Source organism: Bos indicus x Bos taurus, chromosome X (assembly GCF_003369695.1).
Source record: "Bos indicus x Bos taurus breed Angus x Brahman F1 hybrid chromosome X, Bos_hybrid_MaternalHap_v2.0, whole genome shotgun sequence".
In the NCBI taxonomy this organism is placed as follows: Eukaryota; Metazoa; Chordata; class Mammalia; order Artiodactyla; family Bovidae; genus Bos; species Bos indicus x Bos taurus.
Window position 1 is genome coordinate 836,827 of NC_040105.1, and position 24,555 is coordinate 861,381.

General features: G+C 50.5%; 1 protein-coding gene across 3 annotated transcripts in view; it reads left to right on the plus strand.

Moving 5' to 3' along the window:
* Nucleotides 1–166: 166 nt before the first annotated feature.
* Nucleotides 167–24,555, plus strand: part of ASMT (acetylserotonin O-methyltransferase) — a 42,959-nt gene continuing 18,570 nt past the window's right edge. Inside the window, exons 1-7 of one of the 3 annotated variants that reach the window (XM_027534491.1) lie at nt 167–534; nt 3,521–3,695; nt 5,814–5,943; nt 6,579–6,647; nt 17,774–17,892; nt 18,905–19,045; nt 21,642–21,764. In XM_027534491.1, the coding sequence (XP_027390292.1) occupies nt 466–534; nt 3,521–3,695; nt 5,814–5,943; nt 6,579–6,647; nt 17,774–17,892; nt 18,905–19,045; nt 21,642–21,764 (826 nt within the window). In that variant the 5' untranslated portion in view covers nt 167–465. Of the gene's footprint in view, nt 535–3,520; nt 3,696–5,813; nt 5,944–6,010; nt 6,501–6,578; nt 6,648–17,773; nt 17,893–18,904; nt 19,046–21,641; nt 21,765–24,555 lie in introns of those variants that run through there. The other 2 variants (XM_027534489.1, XM_027534492.1) reach the window with 2 other exon arrangements.

Genomic DNA, 24,555 nt, shown 5'->3' on the forward strand with positions numbered 1-24,555 from the left:
CTGTGGTTTTAATCCCACATTCTGTGGTCATTTGTTATGGCTGCACCCAAGACCCACCCTCCCCCACCCCCGCCACCCGCCGAAATGAAGGGCCCAGAGACTGTTCAGTCCATGCAGTGAGTCATCATCCCTAGTGATTAGTGGGCATGTGGGTTTGGGACCAGTTGCACCGCTGATGGTACAAGGATGGGAGGGGGCTGGGGTGACAGGCGATTTTCGGGCTGTGTGCTCATCAGAGACAGAAGGTGTGAACAGAAGCCCCAGGGGTCCCTCGTAAGCTCTCTCATCCCCTTCACCAGGTTAATGGAATCTCCTAGAACAATCCGTCTTGGGCTCGCTCCCCGGCGTCCAGCTTACAGGGTCAGTAGTGACATGCTGGCCATCTGCCCAGGTTGCTCATAGACTGGTGAAGCCCAAAGCTAAGATAGCCGGGGTCCCTCCAAGCCAGACCGGCCCAGAAGGAAGATGTGCTCCCAGGAGGGTGAGGGCTACAGTCTCCTGAAGGAATACGCCAACGGCTTCATGGTCTCCCAGGTAGGAAGAGGCTCCACCGGCTGAGGTTCTGTTGCCGGGAGGTGAGAAGGACAACAGGCACTCAGTGCTGAGCGAGGACGCGGTCTCCTCCGGGGGGCGCGAGGGTGCGCTGGGACTCTGGGCGAGTCCACGGGCAGAAGCTTGGCCATCGGGGCCTGGGGCCCTTCTAGGGATGTGTTGGCCCTCACGGAGTGGCGTCTCAGAACGACAGTTGTAGGGGCTTCCCTGGTAGCTCATTTGGTAAAGAATCTGCCTGCAACGCAGGAGGTCCAGGTTCCACACCTGGGTCGGGAAGACCCCCCGGAGGAGGAAATGGCAACCCGCTCCAGGATTCTTGCCTGGAGAATCCTGTGGGCAGAGAGGCCTGGGGGGCTACAGCCCATGGGGTCAAAAATGAGTCAGACATGACTGACTAACCCTTTTTTCACTGTGTTAGTGAAACAGGAGTGCATACAATCTTATTAGAATAAAACTTAATATAAACCGAGTATTAAGAAATAACATCTCAATAGAAAAAAGGTGAATCCGGCGTTGAGGATAAAACTGAATAGGACCTCAGCAGAACAACAGACTTAATAAAATCGTGGGTGGGTTGGGAGGCTGGGATTGAGACATATACACACACTGTTGATCGTGTGTATAAAACAGGACGGATGAGAACCTGCTGTACAGCTCAGGGAACTCTACTCAGAGTTCTGTGCTGACCTGCTGCTGCTAAGTCGCTTCAGTCGTGTCCGACTCTGTGCGACCCCACAGACGGCAGCCCATCAGGCTCCCCCGTCCCTGGGATTCTCCAGGCAAGAACACTGGAGTGGGGTGCCATCGCCTTCTCCACTGTGCTGACCTACATGGGAAGGAAATCCAAAATAAGAGGGGATATATGTATAAACGATGGCTGATTCCCTTTGCTGCCCAGCAGAGACTAATACAACATTGTAAAGCTACTGCTGTAAAATTAACTTTAAATATTTCAATAGAACGAGAGTGAATCCAGTGTTAAGAGAATAAATGTAAATACAACCTGAGTGGAATGGGAGACTGAGTAAAACTCAGTAGAAGGACGTCCCTGAGGGCTCAGTGACTAAGACTCTTGAGTTCCCAACGCAGGGGCCCCGGGTTCGACCCCCGGTCAGGGAGCTAGACCCCACGTGCCACGACTAAGACCTGGTGGAGACTAAGAAATATAAGTAAAAATAATTTAAAAACTCAATAGAATAAAATATGAATACGACCTTAGTAGGATGGGTTCAAAACATCTCAGACTCTAAGAGGGATTGCAACTTTACTATAATTAGAGTTAATACAACCTCAGTAGAAAAGCGAACGCTATATTAATTGGATAAAACTTAATGCAACCTCAGGAGGAAATTGATAAAACCTCGATAGAACGAGAGCGCACCCAACTTTCAGAGAATATAACGTCCTCCAGCCTTACAGAATGAGAGTCAATACCCCGTTAACAGAACAAGAGCTGAAACCATCTTAATAGAATGTGACTGAAGACAACCTGCGTACGAGGAGAGTTAATGAAATATGAATGGAAAAAAACCTGAGTGCAACCTCGATGGAGTGAGCGTTTATAATATCTCAATAGAATAAGACTGCACCCAACGTTAAGGCAAGAAAATGTACTACGACCACTTGGAATAGGAGTTCATGAAATGTTTTTACATAGAGAGTGAACGAGACCCGAGCACAGCGCTTATACAATCACTGCAGGGTAAGTGTCAGTCACTTAGTCGTGTCCGACTCTGCAACCCCATGGACTGCAGCCCGCCAGGCTCCTCTGCCCATGGGATTCTCCAGGCAAGAATGCTGGAGTGAGTTGCCATTTTCTCCTCCAGGGGATCTTCCCGACCCAGGGATCAAACTCGGGTCTCCGGCATTGTCAGGCAGACTCTTTCCTGTCTGAGCCACCAGGGAAACCCCAGATGCGCTTGTCTGCTGAAACCCAGGAATAGGGAGTGAATAAAACCTGAATATAGGCGCTGGTATAATCATAGCAGGGTAAGAGATCATGCCAACTTCACTGAACAAGAATCAACACAACTTTAACAGGGTGAGAACTGATTCCGCGTTAATAGAATACGGCTGAATACGACCTTCGTACAAGGAGAGTCAATAAAATCCTAATAGAAAAAAATCTGAATGCACTCTTAATGGACTGTTCATGACATCTCAATAGAACAAGAGTCATTACAACTTAATATAATTAGAGTTAATATTGAGCTCACTGCAAGAGCTGATACCATCTTAAGAGGATAAAGCTTAATACAATCTTAATATAGTAGGACTTGGAGCGACCTATTAAGGATAACAACTAATAAAACCTTAAGAAGAGTAGATACAATCTTTACAGAATAAGAGTTAATACCGTCTTAACAGAACAGGAATGGATATGGCCATTTTAATGTAAACATTTAATTTTATACTGGGGTATAGCCAATGAACCGGAGAAGGCAATGGCACCCCACTCCAGTGTTCTTGCCTGGAGAATCCCAGGGACAGGGGAGCCTGGTAGGCTACCGTCTATGGGGTCACACAGAGTCAGACATGACTGAAGTGACTTAGCATAGCATAGTCAATGAACAATGCTGTGATGGTTTCAGGTGGACAGCAAAGGGACTCAACTATACACACCCATGCGTCCATTCTCCCCCAGCTCCCCTCCCACCCAGGCTGCCACACGACACTGAGCAGAACTCCCTGTGCTGTCCAGCAGGTCCTTGCTGGTTCTCCATGTTAAATACAGCAGTGTGTCCATGTCCATCCCAGACTCCCTGACCATCCTTTCTGCCGCCAACCATAAGTTCATTTTCTAAGTCTGTGAGTCTTTCTATTCTGTAAGTTGGGTTGTGTCATTTCTTTACAGATCCCACATGTAAGGGGATGTCGGATGATATTTTCCCTTCTCTGTCTGACTCACCCTCCTGAAGAGTGTGAGTCTTCGGAGAACTAAAGCTGACTCTGTCTTCATTGCCCCGAGGTTCTCTTTGCTGCCTGTGAGCTGGGGGTGTTTGAGCTCCTGGCAGAGGCCCTGGAGCCCCTGGACTCAGCAGCAGTGTCTTCACATCTGGGCTCCAGCCCCCAGGGGACAGAGCTGCTACTGAACACCTGTGTGTCCCTGAAGCTGCTGCAAGCCGACGTGAGGGGAGGAAAAGGTAAGCACCCTGGCTGTTTGGAAGAAGGCGTTTTAAAGGTGCACTTTCAGCACAGTTTTCTGTTTTATTTTTCTGGAAAGAGCCACAGAGTAAGTCTTCTCAGCCTGGAAGGCCGGCCACGAGGTCTCTGCAGATGACACTCATCTCTGCCTTTGGAGCATCAGAGCTGCTGGAGACAGACAGATGGGCGGGGCTGATCCTAATAAAACTTTATTGGCCAGACAGGTGGTGGAACAAAGATCCAATAAAGGTTTATTGACTAAACAGGTGTTGGAACAGGGTTCCAATAAAGCTTTATTGATCAAACAGGTGGTGGAACAGGGTTCCAGTAAAGCTTTATGGGCCAGGCAGGGGGTAGAACATGGTACCAATAAAGCTTTATTAGCCAGACAGGTGGTGGAACAAGGTTCCAATAAAGCTTTATTGACCAAACAGATGCTGGAACAAGGTTCCAATAAAGCTTTATTGTCAACACAGGTGGTGGAACAGGGTGACAATAAAGCTTTATTGTCAACACAGGTGGTGGAACAGGGTTCCAGTAAAGCTTTATAGAACAGACAGGCGGTGAAACAGAGTTACAATAAAGCTCTTCAGCAGAACAGGTTGACGGAACAAGGTTCCAATAAAGCTTTATTGGCAAAAACAGATGGCCAAAACCGGGTACCAAATTCGGGTTGTCATTTGCTGACTGTGGATCAGGAAGTTTCCAGAGGCTGGTGTTTGCACTGAAACCCTGATGAAATATCCAAGCAACGAGACAGAAATGTGACCGAAAAGTTACACGGGAGTAATTTTTCCATCATGCTCAACTGCTTCTTTTCAAGGGTTGCCCTTTGTGTTAAGATCATATTCTTGTTTTGGTATTGAAGCTGCCTTCCTCTTACAGAAGATGGTCCTTGCCAGTTTTTACTTTTAATGCCCCTTCTTTGCAAAATTAAAAATTGTAAGCCCTATATCAGTCACTTAGATTTTTTTTTTTTTTTTTTTAGAATCTTGAGAATCTGTGAAATTGCAAAGTGTAGGGACCACTGCCTGGCAGAATAGGGGTGGGTGGGAGGGCAGTGGTAGAGGTGGGTGATGGGCTTTCTCCTTGAAGCAAGGACTTGCGTCCCCGTTGGATTTATGGGGTGCAAACAGAGAAAGTGAGTTAACTTGAACAGGAGGACGTTGTTTGGGGGTTGACGGTACTCAGATGGCTGTGGGCTTGGGAATCAAGCAGTCACACCCTGTGAGTAAGCTTTGCAGCCCCCTCCCTTTCCCCCACTGGCACCCCCAGCGCGGGCTGCGGTCCAGCCAGGACACACCTGCGGAGGATGGCGGACGTTCAAGGGGAAGCTCTTGGGGGCGGGAGGAGCCTGCTGTACCTGCAGACCCTCGGGTAGGCACGTCAGGATGTGGGCTAACCTGCCGGGCCGGAGACGCTGGGACGCTCGGCTCAGAGACCAGGTTACAGGACCTCCGGCTGCAACGCTGTTGCCCTGGGGACCCCTTGGAGCCCCGCAAGCATTCGGCAGGTACAGATTGGGCAGAAACAGTGAGCGCATTCAGTGCAGTCCAGTCGCTCCGTCGTGTCCCACTCTTTGCGACCCCATAGACAGCAGCACGCCAGGCTTCCCTGTCCTCCTCCATCTAGAATTTGCTCCAACTCATGTCCATTGAGTCCGTGATGCCATCCAACCATCTCACCCTCTGTCGTCCCCTTCTCCTCCCACCCTTAATCTTTCCCAGCATCAGGGTCTTTTCCAAGGAGTCAGTTCTTTGCAGCAGGTAAGGCCAAAGGATTGGAGCCCCACGGACATGTATCACGTGTCGTCTACGGGGTCGCAAAGAGTCGGAGGCGACTGAGGGATTGAGCAACACTGGGGCTCGCTGGCCCTTTCCGTTTGCTACATCGGATCTTTCCGTGGGATTTACGAGGGCTGAAAGCGGCAGGCAGGACACGCAGCCCCTGCACCACAGGCCAGCCGGTCCTTCGGGACGAGGGTCCAGCTGTCGGGGTGCCGACCGTCCCAGGCAAGAATCACGTCTGCAGTCAGGAAGTTGCCAGCATAACTGTTGGCATCTTGGCGATGCCTGGGTGTCTAACTTTATTCCCCCGCCCCTTCTGTTTGTTTTCAGCTGTGTATGCAAACACGGAGCTCGCCAGCACCTACCTGGTGAGAGGCAGCCCCAGGTCCCAGCGGGACATGCTGCTGTACGCGGGCAGGACCGCTTACGTCTGCTGGCGCCACCTGGCGGAGGCAGTCAGGTGCGTGTCAGCCGCGCCCGCGAGTCCCCAGGGCCGCCTGCGGGCTGGCTTCCGGGCGTGCCAGGAAGCAACGTGTTAGGTTTCTTATTGCGCGGGTCTCCAAGCTCCCGGATCTAGGTTTCTTAGCGCGCGGGTCTCCAAACTCCCGGATCTAATGCCTGATGGTGTGAGGTGGAGCTGATGGAGTAATAATAGAAATACAGGGAAGAGTCACTGCAAGGACTGATGCTGAAGCTCCAACACTTTGGCCATTTGATGTGAAAAACTGACCCACTGGCAAAGACCGTGATGCTGGGCAGGACTGAAGGCGGGAGGAGAAGGGGGCGACAGAGGATGAGCTGGTTGGATGGCATCACCGACTCCATGGACATGGGTTTGAGCAAGCTCCGGGAGTTGGTGATGGAGAGGGAGGCCTGGCGTGCTGCAGTCCGTGGGGTCGCAAAGAGTCGGACACGACTGAGCGACTGGACTGAACGGAACTGCAAAGTGGAAAGCGATTCCCGAGTAGTCTTGGGTTACTCGTTTCCCGCGGAGGCCGTCTGTGATGCCAGGGGAAGGTCTGTGAGTGCAAGGCCGCGTGAACGGAGTGCAGTGACGTCTCGGGGCCTGAGTGACGGTCTCCTCCTCGTTTTCAGGGAAGGGAGGAACCAGTATCTGAAAGCCTTCGGGATCCCGTCCGAGGAGCTCTTCTCTGCCATCTACAGGTGACGCCGCCCACCCACTCCCATAGCGTCCTGCTTGAGAGTTACATTTGTGTATTTCTCATTGAAGGATAATCCCTTTGCAGAATTGTGTGGGTTTCTGCCACACATCCGCATGCATCAGCCATCGGTTGGCCTGCGTCCCCTCCCTCTTGAACCTCCCTCCCACCTCCCTCCCACCTCCCACCCCTCTAGGTTGTCCCAGAGCCCCGGTTTGAGCTCCCTGAGTCATCCCGCAGATTCCCATGGGCTATCTGCGTCACACATGGTGATGTACGTCTCTCCGTACCTCCCACCTTCTCCTTCTCCCTACCTCCCCGGGTCTGTAAGTCTGGTATGTCTGCATCTCCACTGATGCCCTGCAAATGCATTCACGAGTACCCTCTTTCTAGATTCCATATGTATGTCTCAGTATACGATATTTGTTTTTCTGACTTGCTTCCCTCTGTGTAACAGGCTCCAGGTTCCTCCACCTCATTAGAACTGACTCAAAGGCGTTCCTTTTTGTGGCGGAGTAATATTCCATCGTGTATATGTACCACAGAGTCTTTATTCATTTGTCTGTCGATGGGCATCTAGGTTGCTTGAAATGTTACAGCAGTCGTGTTGATTTACAATGTTCCATTAATTTCCGCTCTACAGTGAAGGGATTTGGTTATGCAAATATACACGATTTCATTTTGTAACAACTGAGTAATATCCCACCCTATATATGCACCACATCTTCTTTCTCCATTCCTCTGTTGATGGACATTGAGGTTGCTTCCATGTCTTTGCTGTTGGGAATAGTGTTGTGATGAATCCTGGGGGGTGCGTGTCTTTTCTAATTATGGTTTTCTCCAGGTGTATGCCCCAGCGGCGGGACCACAGGATCGTGCGATAGCTCTCTAGTTTTTAAAGAACATTCCATACCGTTTTCCATAATACCTGGACAAGTACACATTCCCACCAAAACTGCAGAGGGCTCCTTTTTCTCCACGAGGTCTCCAACACTTAATGTTTGCAGAGTTTTTGATAATGGCAGTTCTGACCGGTGCGAGATGATTTACCTGTTGTAGGTTTGATTTGCGTTTCCCTAATACTCAGAACCCCACTCCAGTCCTCTTGCCTGGAAAACCCCATGGATGGAGGAGCCTGGTAGGCTGCAGTCCATGGGGTTGCTAAGAGTCAGACATGACTGAGCGACTTCACTTTCACTTTTCACTTTCATGCATTGGAGAAGGAAATGGCAACCCACTCCAGTGTTCTTGCCGGGACAATCCCAGGGATGGGGGAGCCTGGTGGGCTGCTGTCTATGGGGTCACACAGAGTTGGACACGACTGAAGCGACTTAGCAGCAGCAGCAGAGTTGAGTTTCCACCTGGTGGTTTTTTTTTTTTTTTTTTCAGGTATTCCAGAGTTTGATTCAGTTATACATAGAGGTTTATTCTTTTTTAGGTTGTTTTTCTCACAGAGGTAGTTACATCATGCTCAGTGACTTCCCTGTGCAATTCAGCACAGACTTTTGGATCATCAATTCTGTATATATGAGTGTGTACATGTTCATTCCTAACCCTTCATTTGTCACTTTCATATAACATTTTTTTTTTTTTGGTAGTCATAAGTTCCTTTGAGCTTCCCTGGTAGCTCAGCTGGTAAAGAATCCTCCTGCAATGTTGGAGACCCCGGTTCGATTCCTGGGTTGGGAAGATTCCCCTGGAGAACGGATAGGCTACCCACTCCAGGATTCTTGGGCTTCCCTGGTGGCTCAGCTGGTAAAGAATCCACCTGCAATGCTGGGAGACCTGGGTTTGATCCCTGGGTCAGGAAGATCCCCTGGAGAAGGGAAAGGCCACTCACTCTAGTATTCTGGCCTGGAGAATCCCATGGACTGTATAGTCCTTGGGGTCGCAAAGAGTTGGACACGACTGAGCAACTTTCACACATAAGTTTCTTTACTCCGTTTCAGAGTCTGGCTCTGTTATGTAAATTAGTTCGTTTGTGTGAACACCCAGAGCCCCCCGTCATGGTTATATGATAGCTGTCTTTCTCTGACTTCCGTCACTTGGTACCGGAGTCACTCGGTCCATCCAGGCTGCTGGCAGCGGCCTTATTCCGTTCTGCTCTGCGGGTGAGCCGTATTCTTGCACAGAGAGATCTGCCTTTGTTTTCCTGTCAGGGGACGTTTCGGTGGATTCGGTGTCTTGGCCAATGTGCATTGTGCTGCCCTGAAAACAGGAAGGCGTGTGTTATTTTGAAACATGACTTTTTTTCTGGATCTGAGCCCAGAGGTGGGATTACTGGATTGTACGGTTTCTGGATGCTGAAGTTTTGTAAGGAACCTCCATGCCGTTTGCCACGTTTGCTGCACCAGTCTAGCTTCCCACCAAGACTGCGGGAGGATTCCGCTTGCCGCCTGCCCTTTGCAGCACTTGATCTTTGTAGATCTTTCTGAAGATGGCCATTCTGATCTGTTCGAAGGGATGCGTCATTGCACTTTCGATTTGCTTCTAATAATTACTGATGCTGAGCATCTTTTTATGGGCCTGATGCCAACCTGTATGCCTTCTTGGACGAGATATCCATTTTGATCTTTGGCATATATATATATATATATTTTTTTTTTTTTTTCCTTCTTGGGTTGTCTGTGTTTGTCATATTGAAATGCATGAGCTCCTCATAAGTTTTGGAGTTGAATTTCTTGTGAGTGTCTTCATTTGCAAATACTTTTTTTTTTTTGCAGTCTGAACACTATCTGTTTCTTTCGTTCAGGGCTTTCTTTGTTGAGCAAATGCTCTTCAGGTAGATGAGGTCCTGTTTTCTTTTTGTTGATTATTCATTATACTAATATATATAGTTCAGCTCAGTCACTCGGTCGTGTCCGACTCTGTGACCCCACGAACTGCAGCACACCAAGCCTCCCTGTCTATCACCAACTCCCGGAGTCCACCCAAACCCATGTCCATCCAGTCGGTGATGCCATCCAGCCATCTCATCCTCTGTTGTCCCCTTCTCCTCCTGCCCCGAATCCCTCCCAGCATCAGGGTCTTTTCCAATGAGTCAACTCTTTGCATGAGGTGGCCAAAGTACTGGAGTTTCAGCTTTAGCATCAGTCCTTCCAATGAACACTCAGGACTGATCTCCTTTAGGATGGACTGGTTGGATCTCCTTGCAGTCCAAGGGACTCTCAAGAGTCTAGGCTCCTCTGTCCATGGGATTTCCCAGGCAAGTATACTGGAGTGGGTTGCCAATCACTTCTCCAGGGGATCTTTCCATGACCCAGGGATGGAACGTGGGTCTTCTGGGGTCTTCCTGACCCCGGGATTGAGCCTTGTGGGTCTCCGCACCGCAGGCGGATCCTCTACCCTCTGAGCCGCCGGGGAAGCCCGTGTGTTACGGTAGAGCACGGCTGCTTTCCCGCATTGCGTTAATTTCAGGGGTGCGGGAACTTGATTCATTTATACACAGACATCTGTCCATTCTGTCTCGGGCTCTCTTTCCCATCTAGGTAATTAGCGTCTGTTCAGTAGAGTTCCCTGTGGTGTTCAGCAGGTGTTTTTGATCATCACATCGTATATGGGAACTGGAATATGTCCATTCCAAACTCTGAAATAACCCCATCCCCATTACAGCTTGTGTGTGTGTGCATGTGTGTGTGTGTGTGAGACACTTATAGGTAATTTCTCTCAGTTTCAGAGTCTGTCTCTGTTGTGTAATTAGTTCGTCCGCATGAATATCTACAATCCAGGTGTAGGAGGCATCTCAGGACCTTTGTCTCCCCGTCTCTGACTTCCTTCCCTCCCCGAGTGTGACGGCCACTCGTTCGGGGCATGCCGCTCTCCGTGGCCTTATTCCGTCCTCTGTGTGGCTGAGTCGTGCTCCAGGGGAGAGGTGGGCCCCACTCTGTCTTCATTTTCCTGTCGACAGACATTTCGGTCGATTCGCTTTCGTGGCCTTTGTAAATCACGCCGTCCTGAAGACAGGGGTGCGTGTGTCATTTCGCATCGTGATGTTTCTCTGGATCTAAGCCCACAGGTGGGACTGCTGGGTCGTACGTTTTCTGGAGGGTTAGTGTTCTAAGGACGCTCCTTGCTGTTTTTCACAATTCCTGCCCTGATGTAGTTCCCTAGCAAACGTGTAGGAGGATTTCCTTTTTTTCTCCGCCCTTTGTTAGCACGTGTTCTTGGTAGAATGTCTCGATGATGGTCGTGCTGACCGGTGTGAGGAGATCCCTCATTGTCTTTGAGTACCTTCTAATAATTAGTGATGCTGAGTGACTTTTCGTGAGTGGAATGGCCCTCTGTATGCCTTCTTGGAAGGAATATGTATTTTTATCTTTGGACCCTTTTTATCTCTGATGTTTTGTGGTTTTGATATGAGACGTGTGAGCTGTTTGTAGCAATTGGAGGTGAATTTCTTGTGTGTATCTTGGTTAGAAAAAATTTCTTTTCCATTCTGAGAGTCTCTTTCTCTATCGTTTTCGATGTCGTCAGTTGTCAAAATGCATTTAAGGTCTGTGCCCACATGCTTTTTTCTTATTTTTGGCTCATTGTTCATTTTCTGTGTGGTGGATCCAAATGAACCTCTTCACGATTGTTCAAGAGGGTTGTGAAGTAAAAGTCGCTCTGTCGGGTCTGACTCTGCGACCCCATGGACTGCAGCACGCCAGGCCTCCGTGTCCACCACCATCTCCCAGAGCTTGCTCAAATTCATGCCCATGGAGTCGGTGATGCCATCCAACGGTCTCATCCTCTGTCGTCCCCTTCTCCTCCTGCCCTCAATTTAATGACAGCAAGCGCAGCTTTTATATGTGTCGTTACAAAGCCCAGCCACGAGGTGGCAGAATTTCTCCAGAAACTGTTTTTTTTAACCCCTTTTTGTAGTAGAAATGTTAGTTTACTTTGGAGAACGCTTCATTCCTCCGATATTGTATTTGTTTCAAGGGTACAGGAACTTGGATTTCCTTATACATAGATATTTATCTCTTCTTTATTTTTCCACCATATAGGTGGTTAGAGTGTGTTCAGTAGACGCCGTTTTGCTATTCAGTAGGTCATTTTGGATCATCTGTTTGATTATATTATAATCTGGTGGCTCGGTGGATAAAGAATCTGCCTGCAATGCAGGAGATTAGGGCTTGATCCCCAGGTTGGGAAGATCCCCTGGAGGAGGGCATGGCAGCCCACTCCAGTGTCCTTGCCTGGGGAATCCCACGGACAGAGGAGCCTGATGGGCTACAGTCCACGGGGTCGCAGAGAGTCGGACACGACTGAGCCACTCAGCATGAACAAATGTGTGTGTTATCAGCAAACTCTAAATGGATCCATCATCACTAACTTTTCTCGTTTTTATAAGCGTAAGTTTCTTTTCTCTGTTCCAACGTCTGTTTCTATTGGGTAAAGCAGTTTGTATCCATTGTTAGATTCCAGCCACAAGTGGTCTCCTTCTCCCTGTCTGCCTGGCTTCTCTAGGGCTGATCATCTCTGCTTCCTTCTCTCACACTGGACATGGCATTCTCTCCTGCTCGTTCGTGGGTGACTTGATGGTTCGTCGTGTCTGTGAGGCCCCCTCTTCTTTACCCGTTCACCTGTCCCCGAACACTCAGGCTGTTTCCGTGTCGTGGTTATTTTCCTGGCGCGGCTGTGATCTCCCGAGTGTACCTATGTTTTGGAAACCCTGGGGCTTCTCTGGCTCTGTGCCCATGGTCGGGGTGAGCGTGTCCTAAGATGCTTCTCTGTTTTCTTTTCTGAAGGACCCCCATACTCTTCTCCCTCCTGCATGGACCGATTCCCACTCCCAGCAACAGTGCAGGGAGGCTCTCTCCCCTCCACACCCTCTTCAGTGTTTATTTTGGAGATTTTGTGATATGCCCATTCTCACAAGATGGGCAAGGTGTATGGTGATACCTCACGAGACTTTTAAGTGGCCTCTCTCTAATAAGCAGTGATGCTCAGCACGTTTTCATGTCCCTAATGCAATCTTTCTGCCTTCTGGAAGACATACCCATTTCAATCTATGTCCCCTTTATTTCTTGTTTTTTGTGTGTCTGTGTGTGTGTCTGTGTGTGTGTGTTTTTGACACAGAGCCGCACAAGCTGTTTCTGTGTTTCGGACACAAGTTTTCCGTGGGTATCTTGGTTTGCAAAGATTGTTTGCCATTCTGAGCATTATCTTTTCATGTGGGATTCCCCGTGCTGTGCAAATTCTTTTGCGGTTAACTAGATTCTGTTTCGGAGAAGGCAATGGCACCCCACTCCAGTACTCTTACCTGGAAAATCCCCTGGACGGAGGAGCCTGGTAGGCTGCAGTCCATGGGGTCGTTCAGAGTCGGACACGACTGAGCGACTTCACTTTCACTTTTCACTTTCATGCATTGGAGGAGGAAATGGCAACCCACTCCAGTGTTCTTGCCTGGAGAATCCCAGGGACGGGGGAGCCTGGTGGGCTGCCGTCCGTGGGGTCGGACAGAGTCGGACACGACTGAAGCGACTTAGCAGCAGCAGCAGATCCTGTTTTCTTACTTTGGGTGTATATTTCCCTACTCTGAGTGGACGGCAAGGCTGTCCTGACTGTATTTTCGTGCAGAAGCTCACATTCTGTGTCCTCCGATTTAGACCTCGGTCTTTCCTGAAGTGCGTCTTAGTGTACGGTCTTGGGGAATATTCCCGTTTCCTTCTGGCTTTCATTGTTTCAGGCGCCCCCTACGCTGTCCCCCGTGACGCCCGTCACCTGTTTGGATTCCCAGCAGCCCAGGAGGAGGGCCCCGTGCTCTTCCACCGCGTCTGCGGCATTGGGTGTGTGTAGAGGGTTTGACCATGAGCATTCTCAGCTGTGTGAGGCGATACCTCGCTGGAATTTGATCTGCCTCTCCCTTATAATTCCTGGTGCCGAGCACTTTTCATGGATCTAATGCAACCTCTATAGTTGCTTGCAAGAAATATGCATTTCCATCTCTGGCCCCCCTTTTTTTTTTTTCCATGGGTTGGTTGTGTTTTTGACATTGAGGTGTAGGAGCTGTTTGTATGTTCTGGAGATGAATTTCTGGCAGGTATCTTTGTTTGAAAATGATCCTCCCCCCCACAATTTTAAGGATTTCTCTTTCCTTGAGGATGTCCTGGCTGTGGAAAGGCTTTTAAGGTTAATTAGGTCCTGTTTTCGTTTTGGGTTTAGTTTTCATTCTTCTAAGTGAAAATCACTCAGTCGTGTCTGACTGTCTGCGACCCCGTGGACTATACAGTCCATGGAATCCTCCAGGCCAGAATACTGGAGTGGGTAGCCTTTCCCTTCTCCAGGGCATCTTCCCGACCCAGGAAAGGAACCCAGCTCTCCCGCATTGCAGGCAGATTCTTTACCAGCTGAGCCACCAGGGAAGCCCAAGAATACTGGAGGTGGGTAGCCTCTCCCTTCTCCGGGGGATCTTCCCAACCCAGGAAGCGAACCAGGGGTCTCCCGCATTGCAGGATTCTTTAGCTGCTGAGTTACCAGGGAAGCCCCATTATTCCAAGGGGTGAATGTCAAAATGTGTCCCGCATGTACCTCCCCTAAGAATTTCATAGAACCTGTCCTTCCATCTAGGTCTTAGGCTATTTGCAGATTCTTGCTGTGTGTGGTGTTAGGGACTGTTCTGATTGCCTTGTCTCTCTCTCTCCCTTTTAATTGTCTGAGGAGCATCCAGACTGTTGTCCATAGTGCTAGGCACCATTTGCGTTCCCGGGTGGTAGGAGGAGAATTCTGTTTCCTCCACAGACTCTTCAGCACGGAGTGTTTGTGGACTTGTTTACAGCGGCCATTCTGACCGGTGCCAAGTGATTCTGCATTGAAATCTGGTTTGCCTCTCGCTAATAATCCCTGATGCTGCGCGTTCTTCACCCCAGGAAAGTGGTTCTGTTATGCTAAGTGCACCGGGCTTCTTTCTCCTTTTGCGGCTGAGTCATATTCCACGGTGTGTGGATACCACGGCTTCCTCATCTGAGTCGTATTCCACGCCTTGCTCATCTGCGCCTCTGTCGGTGGACAGCTTGATTGCTTCCACATCTTGAACATCGTGACGAGTGTTGCTATGATCATCAAGGTGCGTGCATTTTTTCAAATTATGGTTTTCTCCAGGTATATGCCTCGAGGTGAGATTGCTGGGCCATGAGTGCAGTGCAGTCGCTCAGTCGTGTCCGACCCTTTGCGACCCCATGAATCGCAGCACGCCAGCCCTCCCTGTCCATCACCAGCTCCCGGAATTCACTCAAACTCACGTCCATCGAGTCAGTGATGGCATCCAGCCAACTTATCCTCTGTCGTCCCCTTCTCCTCCTGCCCCCAATCCCTCCCAGCATCAGGGTCTTTTACAATGAGTTAACTCTTCGCATGAGGTGGCCAAAGTACTGGAGTTTCAGCTTTAGCATCATTCCTTCCAAAGAAATCCCAGGGCTGATCTCCTTCAGAATGGACTGGTTGGATCTCCTTGCAGTCCAAGGGACTCTCAAGAGTCTTCTCCAACACCACAGTTCAAAAGCATCAATTCTTCGGCGCTCAGCTTTCTTTATCGTCCAACTCTCACATCCATACATGACCACTGGCAAAACCATAGACATGACTAGACAGACCTTTGTTGGCAAAGTAGTATCTCTGGTTTTTAATATGCTATCTAGGTTGGTAATAACTTTCCTTCCAAGGAGTAAGCGTCTTTTAATTTCATGGCTGCAGTCACCATCTGCAGTGATTTGGAGCCCCCCCCAAAATAAAGTCTGACACTGTTTCCACTGTTTCCCCATCTATTTCCCATGAAGTGATGGGACCAGATGCCATGATCTTAGTTTTCTGAACGTTGAGCTTTAAGCCAACTTTTTCACTCTCCTCTTTCACCTTCATCAAGAGGCTTTTTAGTTCCTCTTCACTTTCTGCCGTAAGGGTGGTGTCATCTGCTTATCTGAGGTCACTGATATTTCTCCCAGCAATCTTGATTCCAGCCTGTGCTTCCTCCAGCCCAGCGTTTCTCATGATGTACTCGCATAGAAGTTAAATAAGCAGGGTGACAATATACAGCCTTGGCGGACTCCTTTCCCTGTTTGGAACCAGTCTGTTGTTCCTTTCCCTAATGTTTGACTGTGTTGAGATCATTTTATGTGATATGTTTTTAACGAGTGCAAGTTAAAGGTACCTGTTGACGTTGACTTCGTGATCATCTGCCCAGTTTTGAGTTCTTGTTCACTGAACACCCCTAGGAGACTCCTAGGAGGGCAGAAGTACTTGGAGCCCTGCAGAGCTTGGGAATATTAACGTGAATGTGAAGTCGCTCAGTCGTGTCCCATGGACTGTAGCCTACCAGGCGCCTCTGTCCGTGGGATTTTCCAGGCCATAGTACTGGAGTGGATTGCCATTTCCTTCTCCAAGGGATCTTCCCAACCCAGGGATGGAACCCGGGTCTACCGCATCGTAGACAGACGCTTTACCGTCTGAGCCACCAGGGAAGTCTGGGAATATTAAGTGCCGGTCAACACAGCTTTTATAGTCGCTGTTACCAAACATGGCCACAAGAGGGCAGCATTACTCCATGCGATGCTTTTGCTTTTTTCCGTTTGTTCTTTGGCTGTTTCTTTACACTGGAGCAGAGTTGAGGATCAGTGATAGGTTTGTTTCAAGTGTACAGGAAGTTGGTTCAGTGAGACACAGCCACGGCTATATTCTCTTTTCGGTTCTTTCCCCCATATAAGGTGATTCCTGGGTGTTCCCTAGACTGCCCCATGTTACTCAACAGATCCATTTTCATCATCTGTGACATATATGTTCAAGCCTGGGAAAATCCCATGGATACAGCAGCCTGGTGGGCAATGGTCCATCGGGGCAGAAAGACTTGGACACGACTGGAGTGCTCGAGGATGCGTGCCCAAATGGCATTTGTTATTAGCCAACTCAATTTTTCCTTTCTCCCTTTCTTTTTTTTCTAAATTTTTTATAATCATTACTTGGTTTTCAGAGTTTAGGTCTTTCCTGTTCGCTCAGACTGTAAAGAATCCGCATGCAATGGTGGAGATCTGTGTTCAAACTCTGGGTCGTGAAGATCCCCTGGAGGAGGGCTGCCATGGCAACCCACTCCAGTGTTCTTGCCTGGAGAACCTCATGGACAGAGGAGCCTGGCGGGCTACAGTCTGTGCGGTCGCAGAGGGGCAGACAGGACTGAGTGACTAACGCTTTCTAAGTTTGTGAGTGTGTTTGTGTTGGTAAAATGGTTGATTTGCCTAAATTTCTAGCACGTACCTGTCGGTGGTATAGGATCTGCCTTTCTCTCTCTGAGTTCCTTTCCTTAGCATAAGAGTCACTCGGTCCATCCAGGCTGCTATCAATGGCATTAATCTGTTCTTTTTCTTGGCTGAGTAATATTCCAGTAGAAAAGTTAGGCACTCCTTGGATCTGTCCAGAATGAGCGGGGAAATCCTTTTTCTTTTGGGGCGGGCTGTGGAAAGAGACAAGCCTGGGGCTTTGTAGGCAGCACCAGCGTCAGCTGTGGGTGACTCGTCAGATGACGTATGACGCCACAGGGGTCAGACCTTGCTGGTGACTCCGTGACGACGTGTCAGACGATGCTGGTGGCTTCATGACTGTCTGAAGTGTGTGTGGCTGCTCCCAGGCTGGGGCAGGAAATGCACCAACAATTAAGGAGGGAGGGTGGTCACTGCTGAGGGTCCTGAGACCCGGGGCAGGCTGTGCACCCCGTGCATTCTTCCCTGCCTCCTTACCTCCCCACTGCCTCCAAAACCATAGAGCAGCCTCTGCAGAGGGTGAGAGACGACAGGCGGCCCCCAGGAGACCCTCACCGCCCCACTCTCCCGCCCATCCTGCAGCGTCGTTGGCTCCTTCTCACCTCTGTCCCCTCCCGAGAGCCTCCTCCCCCCTCCTCCCGGGACCCAGCTCCCCCTCCACTTGTCTCCACGTCCCTGAATCCATCATGCCCAGCCCCCTCCCCCAGCCTGTGTGGACAACACTCACCGGCCTCCAGCCTCCAGCCTCCCGCATTGCACAGCTGATCCGGTTGCCTGGCGCTCCACCCCGGTGGGTGAAGGCCCGGGTCTTCGCTCAGCTCGGGGGCCCCTGGGTTGTTGCTCAGGGTGATACCTACTGGACTCCACAAGGTTCTCATGGGCTCATCTCATCGTGTTCCAGGTCTGAGGACGAAAGGCTGCAGTTCATGCAGGGTCTGCAGGACGTGTGGAGGCTGGAGGGGGCGACGGTGCTGGCCGCCTTCGACCTGTCCCCCTTCCCGCTCATCTGCGACCTGGGGGGTGAGTGTCCGCCCCGGACCCTGGAGCTGCGTTTGGAACCCTCTTTGTAGACCCTAGGGCTTCCCTGGTGGCTCAGATGCTAAGGAATCTGCCTGCATTGCAGGACTCCTGGGTTCGATCCCTGGGTCGGGAAGATCCCCTGGCGGAGGGCATGGCAACCCACTCCAGGATTCTTGCCTGGAGACTCCCATGGACAGAGGAGCCTGGGGGGCTACGGTCCACGGGGTCACACAGAGTTGAACACAGCTCATGTGACTTAGCACAGGCACACATATTGAGTAGAATTCCCTGCGCTGCACACTAGAAACTTGTCAAGTATCAGAGTGATTCATAGCAGCGTGCCCACGTCCGTCCCAGTCTCCTCACGTATCCCTCCGCTCGGTCCCCTTTGCTGTGTTTGTTTCCCGTGTCTGAGACTCTGTTTCTGTTTTGCGCAGAAGTTCATTAGTATCACATTTTAGGTTCCACGAATGAGTGACGTCACGTGGTATTTGTCTCTCTCTCTCTGACGAACGTCACTTGGTCCGATCATCTCTAGGTCCGTCCGCATCGTGGCGATGGCATCGCTGTGTTCTTTTTCACGGCTGCGTAATATTCCACTGTGTATGTGTGCGACATCTTCTCCATCCATAGGTCTGTTGATGGACCTTTAGGTTGAGGTTATTTTATAAAAGTGGATTCCTTGACTCTGAGATGTTCACACTGCTGGCATCTGGAGGGAGGTCTCCATGTCTCACCCGGGTGTCCCCTGGAAATGTCTCCCACAGGGAGACATGGGCACGTCTTCCTGTGGCATCTGCCCAGGGGCTTCCTCTGCCTGGCTGTTGTCTGTTCTTGGGCGGACGAGGGGAAGCCGTCAGGTCAGAGTCTACATGGAAGGTGGATGTGTGGGTTGGTGCAGCCAGGAAGTTGCCTTAGATACAGGGCTTTGTACGTGAGCCTGTCACCATGGAGACCAGACTGTGGGTACCGCCCAAGTCTGGGGGCTGTCACAGCCCACATTCTCTTGCAGGCGGTTCTGGGGCTCTGGCCAAGGCGTGCGTGTCCCTGTACCCGGGATGTCGGGCCATTGTGTTCGACATCCCAGGAGTGGTGCAGATCGCCAAGAGACATTTCTCAGCCTCGGAGGACGAGCGCATCAGCTTCCATGAAGGTGGGTGTCTGGAACACTGTCTGTGTCCGCAGGGAAACACGTGGGTCCTGGTGGGCTGGGGAGATGGAGCCAGTGGGTGTTCAGCATGGCTTTCTGGACCATCCAAATACACCCCCTTAAGATGGAGCTTCCAGGGGGCTCAGTGGTAAAGAATCCGCCTGCCAGGGCAGAATACGCAAGAGATGCAGGTTCGATCCCCGAGTCGGGAAGATCCCCTGGAGACAGAAATGGCGACCCACTCCAGTATTCTTGCCTGGGGAATCCCCATGGACAGAGGAGCCTGGCGGGGCTACAGTCCATGGGGTCATGAAAGAGTCGGACACGACTGAGCACCCGGGCATTTAAACCTAGAACTGTGATGCAGGATGGGTGGGAAATGTGGGAGGGTATTGTTTTCTTGCAGTTAATTCTTTCCTGAGTGTTGTACTGAGTTCAGTGTGTCTCCTCACCCAGAGTTTGTAAACAGGACTTTAGGAAATAAGGTGTTTGCAGAGGTGATGGAGTGAAGGGTCTGAGATGAGGATCCTCCTGGATGGGGGTGGCCCTAAACCCCAGTGACACGGTCCTTATAAGACAGAGAAGAGGAGACACACGGACACAGAGGAGAAGCCACGTGGAGACGGAGGAAGAGATGGGAGGGAGGCGGCCACCAGCCGCCTGGAGCTGGATGGACACCTGGAGCCCCCAGAAGCTGGAAGAGGCGGGGAGGACCCTCCCCTGGAGCCTCTGCAGGGAGCTCAGCCCTGGGACACCTGACCTCAGACGTCTGGTCTCCAGGGCTGGGAGAGGACAGATGTCCTGGTCTCTGGGCACTTCTTACGGCCGTCCCGGGAAACTCACGTAGGTATTTACAACCAGCTCGTGTGCGAGTGGCAATGAGCGACGTGGGTTGAAGGCAAGGTGAGGGGACAGTTATCGACTGAAAAGACAGAAGCTTCTCAGATGTCCCAAGGCTCAGAAACCACAGCAGCTTTGCGGACCGCTGCGAGGGACTTGTGGTTGCCTTGGAAATGGGGGGCGCGGTTCCCAGCTGCGGGCCGTCACTTAGGTACCGAGGTCTGAGCTGCAGACACCGTGTACCTCCATGTGTAGACACAACTGGCTGTTTGTGACTCTTTTTCTCTGCTGTGTCAGGAGGAACACAGCAGGTGGGGGTATCATTTCTGTCCACTCTGAGATCTGCCAAGAACTCCCTATTATTATGATTATTGTTATTATTTTGGCCATTGGATGCAGCTTGTGGGATCTTAGTTCCCTGACCTGGGATTGAACCTATTTTCTTGGTAATGAAACCATGGAGTCCTAAACGCTGGACAGCAGGGGAATTAATTCCTTATTTTATTTTTTTAAAAAGTTCACCTCCAAGTTCAGGGCATCTCAAGGGACAGGCCGCCAGCATTCCATCCAGGGCCGTATGCGGGGGGACTCTGACTGACCCGGGTGAAGGGTCAGCTCCTTTCCAATGACTCTGCGTCCGACAGGCAGATTTGAAGGTGACCAGAATGTGCCAGACTGTGTTCTTAAAGGACGGGATGCTGCCTTTATTTAAAATTCTGAAATGTAGACCATCAGGAAGTTTTCTTTTTTTGGGGGGTGCGGAACGGGGGGCTTTATGCTGGATTTTTTTAAACTGTTGAATTAAAATATACTGAATCTGAGTGACTGAGTTTGGGGAGCCCCCTTTGATTTTGTGCTCAGAAGGAGGACCTCGGTGTGAAGTTAACCACCTCTAGGGCATCTTCTTGGAAATACACACGCTGACGGTGTCAGTTCTGTGCCTCACCCGGGAAATGGGGTGAAGAAGGAGCCTTTGGGGGACTTCCTTGATGGCCCAAGTGGCTAAGACTCTGAGCTTCCAGGACAGGGGGCTCTGGTTCCACTCCTGGTCCAGGAGCTGAGTTCCTGCATGCTGGAAGACCCAGTGCAAGAAAGAAAGAAAGGGGTGGGGGAAGGAAGGCTGAGAAAGACAAAAGAGAAGAAAGAAAAAGAGCAGAAGGAAAAAGAAAGCAGGAAAGACACTACAGGTCCCATTGGTTTTTAAAAAAGAAAAAGAAGCAGGCTGTGGAAGCTGGGAAAACCAGATGGACGTGAAATGAAGTGGTTAGTTGCTCGGTCGTGTTCAACTCTTTGCAATGCACGGACTGTAGCTGCCAGGCTCCTCTGTCCATGGGGATGCTCCAGTCAAGAATGCTGGAGTGGGTTGCCATTCCCTTCTCCAGGGGGAATCTTCCCAACCCAGGGATCAAACCCTGGTGTCCTGCGTTGGCAGGCGGATTCTTGACCATCTGAGCCCCCTGGGAAGCCCAGGAGGGTTGGGACCGCTGCTTTAAGGGTGCTATTTACACGAGACTTTCTGAAATCAAGTAAAAATAAAACCGTTCTCCAGAGCTGACGCGGAAAGGGGGCGTAAAGGGAGTATTGCATTGTTCAGAATCGTCTCATCGTCACACGGAGACGTCTTCTGTTTCGGGAGGTCAGCAGCTGGGGGCATCTGGGGCCAGGTCTGTGTGTATGAGTGACCCGGCCACACGGGGCGTAGGTGTCCTCACTTGGAATTGAGGCAGGCTGACAAGGGGCCCCCTCGCCTGTGTTGCAGGGGATTTCTTCAAAGACGCCCTCCCGGAGGCGGACCTGTATATCCTGGCCAGGGTCCTGCATGACTGGACCGATGCCAAGTGCTCCCACCTGCTGCAGAGAGTCTATCGGGCCTGCAGGACAGGTAGGTGGCGGGGACGCCGGGCGCCGGGCCCGCGGGTCCACTCAGGGCAGAGGGACGGGTGTCTCGACGCGATGAGGGCTCGCAAACCCCGTCACGGGGACATAGACGCGCCTCTGCGTGTGAGGAGGCCGGAGTTCCGGCCGGCCTCTGGAGGCTGCCCTCCTTTTCGAGACACCACCACGTCACGGGCTCCCTCATATCGTCTCTTCATCGCCACACTCTTCCATTCCCCCCACCCTGAAGTTGCGGTTCTCAAAGTACAGTGTCATTTTCAGAAGTGAAGTCGTTTCTGGAGGGTTGTGTCTAGAGCCCTTCCGTGGGGGAGCTCTAGGAAGTGTGTTGAGCAAAAGTGAATTATTTATGTTTCAATGCACACTGACATTACTTGATGGTGACTTGAGTTGTTTATTTTTTTTTTTGACTTTGTGTAGAGGGACGTTTGCAACCTTGGTCCTTTAAGTTTATTTTTACCGATTCATTTCTTTAGCTGTGCTGGATCTTAGCCACGGCGCTGGAGATCTTCCATCTTCGTCGTGGGATACGGGATCCTTTGTCATGGCTTGCAAACTCTTAGCTGTGGCAGGCGGGATCTAGTCCCCTGGCCAGGCGTGGAACCCGGGTCCCCTGCTTTGAGTGTACAGAGTCTTAGCCAGCGGACCCCTGAGGACGTCCTTCATTGAACCCTAGTATCATTATTATTATTAGTTTGTACAGACAGGAAAATTGCCAAGGAACAGATATATATGTATCTGTAGCCTGGAGAATCCCATGGACAGAGGAGCCTGGCGGGCAGCAGTCCATGGGGTCGCACAGACTCAGACACGACTCAAGCGACTCAGCCCACAGCACGCACGGCTGATTCCCTCTGCTGTGTGGCAGAAACGAACGCAACATTGTCAAGAAGCTGTAGGTCCATAAAAAATTAGTTAAAAGAAAAAAAAATAGAAAAAGTTGCCCAAATGGGTAGTGGCTTGCCTGCGGTTTTTCTGTTTAGAAGAATGTGCGTGGCTCGGCGTCTCCAAGGTCACGGAAACTATGAGTTTCTCCCGGGGGTGATGCTGTGTGGGCTCTGGTTTGCTTCCCGTATTTCAGTTTGGTAGCTCAGTCGTGTCCAACTCTTTGCAACCCCATGGACTGCAGCACGTCAGGCCTCCCTGTCCCTCACCAGCTTCCGGAGTTCACTCAAACTCACGTCCATTGAGTTGGTGATGCCATCCAGCCGTCTCATCCTCTGTTGCCCCCTTCTCCTCCCGCCTTCAATCTTTCCCAGCATCAGGGTCTTTTCCAATGAGTCAGCTCTTCGCATCAGGTGGCCAAAGGATTGGAGCCCACACACATATATATACACAAATCCCAGGTGGTGCGAGTGGTAAAGAACTCAGCTGCCAGTGTAGGAAATGTAGGAGACTCTGATTCGATCCCTGGGTCGGGAAGATCCCCTGGAGAAGGAGATGGCAACCCCCTGCAGTATTCTTGCCTGGAGAATCCCATGGACAGAGGAGCCTGGAGGGCTACAGTCCATGGGGTCGCAAAGAGCTGGACACGACTGAGCGACCGGACATGCACATATATAATACATAAAGCATGTCATATTTACATTTAAAATTTATATGTTAAGCGTTTACTTTTAAATAGTAAATGAATGAATGGATGTCAAAAATATAAAATAATAGTTACGTAATTTGTGTTATTTTTGGATATCCTTAAAAATAAATATCATGAAAAATGTTTAAATGTAAAAATTTAAAATATTAAAATACTATATATTTACAGTAAAAGTATATTACATTTGTGTATGTAGTTACATTATGGGCTGTAAAAGTTGATCAGTCATGCCCGACTCTGCGACCCCATGGACTATACAGCCCATGGAATTCTCCAGGCCAGAATACCGGAGTGGGTAGCCGTTTCCTTGTCCAGGGGATCTTCCCAACCCAGGGATCAAACCCGGGTCTCCCGCACTGCAGGTGGATTCTTTACCAGCTGAGCCACCAGGGAAGCCCAAGAATACGGGAGTGGGTAGCCTATCCCTTTTCCAGGGGATCTTCCCGACCCAGGAATCGAACCTGGGTCTCCCGCACTGCAGGCGGAGTCTTTACTCACTGAGCGATCAGGGACACCCGTGTACATATGGGTACGTATGTGTATGCATGTCTGTGTTACACGTGTCTGCATCGGTATATGTATGTGCGTGAATATGTATCGGCACACTCAGATGTTGCGTGCATGGTACAGACACGACCTTCCAGACAGCGCAGCTAGGAGAATCCCCCACATCTGGAGGCAAAGCTCTTTTCCTCACGTTCTCGCTGCTTGGAGGTCCCATCTCCGCCTCTCCCCACGAGCCTCCTACTGATGGTCAGCCCCACTGTGTCTGCATCGCTGCAAATTACTATCAATAACGCACGGATCTTACTTTGACATCACGGGGAGGGAGTGTGGGCATTCCTAGCCACGAGATCCATTGTCCAAAAAGGACCCAGGACTTGGTGACTTTTTAAAGAAGCCAGGAGAATGTGGTGTTTGGTCTGAGAATCGGGTACGGAATAAAACGGGTCAGAACGTGTGTAAGGGTTACTTTGATCGCTTGATTGGCACACTCGCCTTTGAGCTTTCAGAGAAAATGACGTGACACACCGTTTTGTGGATTTGTTTCTAAGCGATGAAGCTGGAAAATAAGAACGAACGGTCACATGTCGTTTTCCAGGGGTGCGTTCTGAAGGATGCGTTTTGAGGATCGATGGTCCTTCCTCCCCGCCTCCCTCCCGTCTCTGCCTCTGTGTCCACCTGG